The 7,150-nt window shown below is 44.5% G+C and overlaps 1 protein-coding gene across 1 annotated transcript in view; it reads right to left on the bottom strand.

Annotated features, from left to right (window-relative positions):
* Nucleotides 1-2,407: 2,407 nt before the first annotated feature.
* The window catches only part of LOC139640744 (puratrophin-1-like), a gene marked incomplete at its 5' end in the record, with an annotated part of 9,475 nt that continues 4,732 nt past the window's right edge, over nt 2,408-7,150 (bottom strand). Inside the window, 4 exons of the mRNA XM_071514920.1 lie at nt 2,408-2,985; nt 4,307-4,365; nt 6,392-6,579; nt 6,964-7,067. Coding sequence (XP_071371021.1) covers nt 4,327-4,365; nt 6,392-6,579; nt 6,964-7,067 — 331 coding nt within the window. The remainder of the gene's footprint in view (nt 2,986-4,306; nt 4,366-6,391; nt 6,580-6,963; nt 7,068-7,150) is intronic.

The following is a 7,150-nucleotide window of genomic DNA, read 5'->3' as shown; positions in this document are numbered from 1 at the left end:
CCCGCCCGGTGGGACGGCCCGTCTGAGGGGGGCGGAGCCCGGTCCGACCCGGGCCGCGGCACCGGATCCCTGCAGGTCAGTCACCTCTACAGGCAGCGGCTGGGGACCGGCTGGGAATTTGGGTGTTGAAGGTGAACAAATAAAACTCTCTCCTCCCTCAACTGCTGCTGCCACAGTGCCATGGAGCAAGGCACCGAACCCCCAGCTGCTGAAGACTGTTCACATAGTTTACAAATTACTGTTTTGGTTTGTTTTATGCTGCTTAGAGCACCAGGCGGGTGGGGTTTACCGCATCAGAGACAATTCAGTTTGAGCTCAGTCAGTTTTCAGTCACAGTGAATTCAACTAAACTGACTTTTAAAACCTCTCCAGTGTTTGTCTAAACTCTCTGACCGAGCCCCGCCCCTCTGGAGCCTCAGAGGCTAAAACAAACGTTCTGAAGTGTTGGTCCCAGCTCTGTTAACATGTAGAGCTGTGTGTGTGTTTCAGGCCGGCGGGACCCCCCCGCCCCCCCCCAGCGTCTCTCGGCTGTCCTCGGCCCTCGGCGGCCTGCTGGTCCTGGTGGAGCGGTACTGGACCGGGCCCCGGACCCTCCACCAAAACCCCCATTTCCTCGGTAACAAACACCACAACATGAGGAGGAAAACAGTATTCTGACTGTAAATATTTAAATCTGACCTGAGGACAACTTGTCTCTGCAGGCGGAGCCTACGACCTGCTGACCAACCTGCAGACTGGTAGAGACAGACAGGAGGACAGACAGGGAGACAGACAGGGAGACAGACAGGAGGACAGACAGGGAGACAGACAGGAGGACAGACAGGAGGACAGACAGGGAGACAGACAGGAGGACAGACAGGGAGACAGACAGGAGGACAGACAGGACGACAGACAGGAGGACAGACAGGACGACAGACAGGAGGACAGACAGGGAGACAGACAGGAGGACAGACAGGGAGACAGACAGGAGGACAGACAGGAGGACAGACAGGATGTGTGGAGCAGTGAACTGGTTCTGGTCCTGAGGAAACTGGTCCAGACTCAGCAGCAACTGGTGAGTCAGCAGAACTGATCACAGCTGACTGACTGTTCACTAAATCACTTGTTTGGAGTTTTGAAAGTGAAAAACAGTTTGGATTCTTTATCTTTCACCAAGGGCGTAACTTTGGTTTGAGAAGTGGGGGGACACAATAAAACAGGGAGTCTGGGGAAAAAAATTGCGATTTGAATCCCATTTCCTGCATTTCTACATTTAGGGACTATGGTAACCAATACAAAATCCAGGAAATAATTAAGTTGGTCATCATGCTAAATTCTGCCAGAATAGTACTAAATATGCATAAGAAAAACTGTCTTACTTTCTGTATTGTTTATCCCACAACTTTACTGAACTTCACATGTTGAGTTATTCAATTATGGATATATATATATATATTTTGAAGAATAGGACTGACAGATCTATGGTACATTATTGTGGCACTATCGATAGATAATGTGTCAATTGCAACTTCAATCACAACAAACATATACAAAATGTATCAAAGAATATGAAACTTTTTTTTTTTTTAAGTTTTTTAGAAGTCACACACTGTCAATACTATAAGAGCACTGCCAATGAATGATTATCTTATTATGATGATAGGTTGTAAAATGAGATTTCAATGAATGAAGAAGAGATTTTAATTTTTAATTAAAAAAATGAATGAATAAAAAAAGGACATTGTAAGTGAAAGGAGATTAATTCAAAACCACTTCCAAACTTTTTTTTTTAGTTTCAAAACTTTTCTTTTACTTTCAAAATAAAGATACAAAACTAACTCCATGGCTGTATGGCTCACACACACTCACACACACACACACACACACACTCACACACACTCACACACACACACACACCACACACACACACACTCACACACACACTCACTCTGTGCTGTGTTGTAGGAGTGGATGAAGAAGCAGCTGGCGGCGGCGCTGAAGGAAAACTACGAGCTCAAACTGAACCAACTGAGGAAGACACTGTAGATACACTGTGTGTGTGTGTGTGTATGTGTGTGTGTGTGTGTGTGTGTGTGTGTGATACACCTGTCTCCATTTTCATTATAATGGCGACTAAATCTGATTCAAATCCCTGATGTCCAATATTAAGTCATGAATAAAGCATAAATCTCTCCTTCCATAACTGCCTCATTTTTCTTTGTTTTTAACTATTTTCCACATTTTATCTCAAATCTGACATGTGGAACTGACATCTGGACCGTTTCATGGTGCTGGAGGAGGGAGGAGCTCTGCTGAGGGACAGCTGGTTAAACATGACATCACATCACCATGGCAACGACACACCTGACAATCAAAGTCTAAAGCAAACCATTTTTTTTTTCAACCAATTCATTTTTATTGAACAGGTAAGAAACAGATCAGAACTATTTACACACAATGTACAGTTAGTCTCTATCTCGACTCGTCCTGCTGATCCTGGATCAGCTTCACACATCACTCTGACCAGCTGACCGGAGGCAGACTGACCCTGGACCAGTAGACTGATCCTGGACCAGTAGACTGACCCTGGACCAGTTGACCAGAGGCAGACTGACCCTGGACCAGTAGACTGACCCTGGACCAGCTGACCAGAGGCAGACTGACCCTGGACCAGTAGACTGACCCTGGACCAGTTGACCAGTGGCAGACTGACCCTGGACCAGTAGACTGACCCTGGACCAGCAGGACGGGCGTCAACACTACACCAAACCCCGCTGAGCGGCCGGTCAGAACATTAGAAACTATAACAACATTATTTACACAACAATCATCTACTGTAGCAGACTTTAGGAAACAACGATAAATATAAGAATATTTAAAACAACTTTCTTTTCAAAAACAATACAAAAGCAGAAGTTTTTTTTTTTTTTTTTTTTTTTTTTTTTTAACAGTGCTAAGTCCCAACTGACTTCAGTGTCTGGATCAAACTGCTGGACTGTCTCCATCCTGCAGGAGAGAGAGGGAGAGAGAGAGAGAGATAGAGAGAGAGACAGAGAGAGAGAGAGAGAGGGGAGGGAGAGAGGGAGAGGGAGAGAGAGAGAGAGGGGGAGAGAGAGAGAAAGAGAGAGAGAGAGACAGAGAGAGAGAGGGAGAGGGACAAAGAGTGAGAGAGAGAGAGAGAGAGAGAGAGAGAGAGAGACAGAGAGGGGGGGGGGGTTAGCTGGGTGTTCAGATGGTCTTAAGATTTAAGACCAATTTAAAAAAAAAATGAAGCAGCTAACAGAAGTTCAGAAACTATAAACAGGCAGAAAATGCAGCAGGAATTGCACTTTGGGGACATGAAGGCCTCCTGTCTGTCTGACTGTATCAGACAGACAGGCCACCTGCCTGTCACCTGTCTGTCTGATACAGTCAGACAGACAGACCACCTGCCTGTCACCTGTCTGTCTGACTGTATCAACCAGCTCAGTATTCATCTAACACTGGACAGTGATGTAATGCAACATAAGAACATTTTGAGAAACAACATAATTCATGTTTGCTTTACTTTCTAACTCTGCCACTAAATATCACAGAATGTAAATAATCTGTTGATACAACGTTCTAATGTTATAACTGCATCAAAATGAAACTTAATTAAAAATGAAACCTGTCATTACATGGTGAAAAATTAAGACCTTCAATTACTATATTCAAAACAAACACTTTTTAAGGCCTTAAGTTTAGATAATTTAAGGCTTTTATTGTATTACTGAGATGGCACTACATGCTTATTTTACCTCCAGGTTATATTTTCACCTGTGTGTTAGTTTGTCTGTCAGCAGGATTTCTCAGAAACTTATGAACAGATTTCCATGAAATCTGGCGGACAGATCGGCCTTGAGCCAAGGAACAACTGATTAAATTTTGGTGGAGATCTGGATCTGGGATTTCTGCCAGTAGATGATTATTTTTTTTTAGCCAGAACTATGAAACTAGAGACAGAGACTTGACTCCAAATCATCCTACAGGGAGGTTTTTAATTTAGCACTGAAGTGAAAGGAGTGATGTGTTTGGGTGGAACAGTTGGAGAATGATTTAGTGTCGGTGGAGGTTTGTGCTCGCTGAATGCCTTCTAGCTGGATGAGGTTCTAGACCAGAGCTTCACCACCAGGGATCATGGAGGACAGAGAGTTGGCTGATCAGCTCCTCTCTGGCTTCAGGAGCGTGACAGAGTCTGGTTGGGATGAAAACCTGCAGACTCTCTGCCTCCACACGGTAAAGGACTGGACTGGACTGGATGTTACTCCTGGGTGTTTGTGGTGTGACGGACTGTGAGTCCACTTACAGTGAGCAGCTGAGCAGCAGTCACACGATGGTGGCCGGGCCGATGACCGGAGCCGCAGTCTGCAGGGAGGAGAGGAGGAGAGAGAAGAGGAGAGGAGGAGAGAGAAGAGGAGAAGAACAGAGCAGGTGAGAGAAGAGGAGAAGAACAGAGCAGGTGAGAGAAGTTCCCCATATCACCTCAGTCTTCATCAGTCTTAGTAAACACTTTGCAGGACTAATCCCAGCCTCATATTGCAGGTAAAGCCCAGGTCACACTACCAGACTGTTCAGATCTGACGAGGCCAGTTCAGACTAAAGAGACTCCATCCACTAAAGAGACTCCATCTGTGGACGGTGAGGTTTTTGACCAAGAGGAGAATCTGTGATTCTCGTCTGCCTTAGGCAGTGAGATCTGACGTAAATATCAGATCAAGAGTAGAATCAGGAAGGACAGGGGGAAAGAAAATTACAGAAAAACATATGGGTTCACTCACAATGTGCATCTAAAAGTGGGAGTATTTGTTGTATTTGTTGTGTTCTTTCATCTTTCTATCTCATTTGATTTGAACTGCACTAGTTTACTTTTAAAGTCTTTTATCTTTTGTATCTCTTGTCTGTACTTTTGTACTTTTTAATTGTAAATCTTTTACCTTTACTGTATTTTTATGACTCTGTAAAGCACTTTGAATTGCCCCAGTGTATGAAATGTGCTATACAAATAAAGCTGCCTTGCCTTGCCTTGCCTAAAGCAGTGATTCTCAACCTTTTTCATATCAAGGACCCCTAATCTAGCCTTAAGTCCTACATGACGTTCCCTGTAGTAAAATAGTAAAGCTGTGGTCACACATGAGCAGAATGCACACTCACCTCCAACTCACTTCCGTTCTACATGGACAAAACATTTGTTTCCGTTGGCAAAGCAATTTTGAGTTTTCCTCTTGCCGTAGAGTTCATGTTTGGTGAACTTTGAGCGGCAAAGTCGTAGTTTCAACCTGGGTTTCCGTTATCCGGTAATTACCATTTTTTTACCGGGAAAATCTGTTGAAGTCTGACATATTTAAATCTCTCCGGTCATAATGTCCGGTGAAAATAATTCCCTCTAAGCACAATTATAGGAACATTGTGCTCCTTGTTTTACGGAGACTGAGTTACAGCAACAGGTTGAGTTCTGCTCCCAGTCTGTCTCCAGACCTGCTCCCAGTCTGTCTCCAGACCTGCTCCCAGTCTGTCTCCAGACCTGCTCCAGACGAGCAGCTCTGAGTCTCTTTCAGTAAAGTAATAATAAATATTGCACTATGTGAGTTGATTTAAGTGACATGAGACACAACTGGGGCGGATTTACTAAATTGTTTTGAATGTAGCGTAATGTATTAACCAATCAAGGGCGATGTGTGTGTCAGGTGAAGGTCAGATGACTTTACAGTTTATTTTCATGACTTTTTGCTGAGCTGTGCTTTTTACATATTTACTGTGTTGTTTTTCTTGGTTGTCGGTTGCGTATTTAGCAACTGGCAATGTGTGATGATGGTTAACGGGACATGATGCACGATGTGCATTTGGCATTGCGTAATGGTGAAAGCATATGGCAATGTGTCAACAAAATACATGTCAGGAACAAAGTAAAGTGCAAATTTTCATAATAGATCCTATTTTTCTATTTTGCATGGTAATGTTGTGTGTGTGTTTGAGAGAGAGAGCGTTATGCACGTGAGTCTATTGACAGGACTTATTTTATTTGGAATATAATGTATAAGCAAAAGTAGCCTACTTTTCAATAAAAAAATATTATACATCTACATGCCTTGATGATGTCATTCTTTATATAGCCTGCCTATCAAGTGTTTTTAAGCCCAATAAACACAGATAATATTTGACCGGAATTTCTCCCATTTGTCCGGGACATTGAAATCTTCCAGGACACGTGGACCAGAAACCCTGGATTCAACCGGCAGTAAAGAAGTGTGTGTGGTGTGTGTGTGGTGTGTGTGTGAGCCAGGAGCCCATCTCAGTGTGTGTGTGTGTGTGTGTGAGCCAGGAGCCCATCTCAGTGTGTGTGTGTGTGTGTGTGAGCCAGGAGCCCATCTCAGTGTGTGTGTGTGTTACTCACAGCTGAAATGTATTGGCTGTTGAGGCGCCGCTTGTCGCCGGGCGGGGCGCCGGAGGAGGAGGGGGGGGGCCGGCAGGGAGCGCTCGGCTCCTCGGCCAGCGCCTCCTGCAGGTGGGAGGAGACGCAGCCGCTGTCGGAGCCGGTGGAGCCGGAGAGACACCGAGACGAAGAACCGGAACTCTCCGTGGCTGAAGAGGGACAGAGGAACACTTTGACATCGGGCATTTTACTGACATGGACTGATAATAAATAATATTAAACTTCATTGTATATCACTTTTTAAGACAGAGTTATATAGACAAACTAAGAACGATTCAAAATCATTTAGATGAACAATAAAAATCCCAGGATTTAATTAAAAACATAATTAAAGGCTAAAACAAGAGGAATACATGAAAACAAATGACATTAAAAGCCTGTAGTTAGTTTTTCATTAAAGGTTTCTACACTCTGATGTGGTTGGATGATAAAAGTCACTTTGAAAAGACAAACTGCAGACACTAACTGTCAGTGTGTGTGTGTGTGTGTGTGTGTGTGTGTGTGTGTGTGTGTGTGTGTGTGTGTGCACGTACTCATGGAGGGCTGGCTGCTGGTCTCGTGCTCCTGCTCGTCTTCCTCGATACAGGAAGTGATGAAAGAGCTTTCAGTAGGCGGAGTGGAGGGGAGACTCTGACTACTGAGAGGAGGAGAGGAGAGGAGAGGAGAGAGGGGGGGAGAGGAGAGAAGAGGAGGAGAGGAGAGAGGGGAGGGAGAGGAGGA

This window comes from Centroberyx affinis, unplaced genomic scaffold, assembly GCF_046629955.1.
Source record: "Centroberyx affinis isolate AG114_WGS23_722 - 3 ecotype Tasmania unplaced genomic scaffold, CSIRO-AGI_Caff_v1 ptg010373l_1, whole genome shotgun sequence".
In the NCBI taxonomy this organism is placed as follows: Eukaryota; Metazoa; Chordata; class Actinopteri; order Beryciformes; family Berycidae; genus Centroberyx; species Centroberyx affinis.
This window is presented reverse-complemented; position numbering and strand designations above follow the sequence as displayed.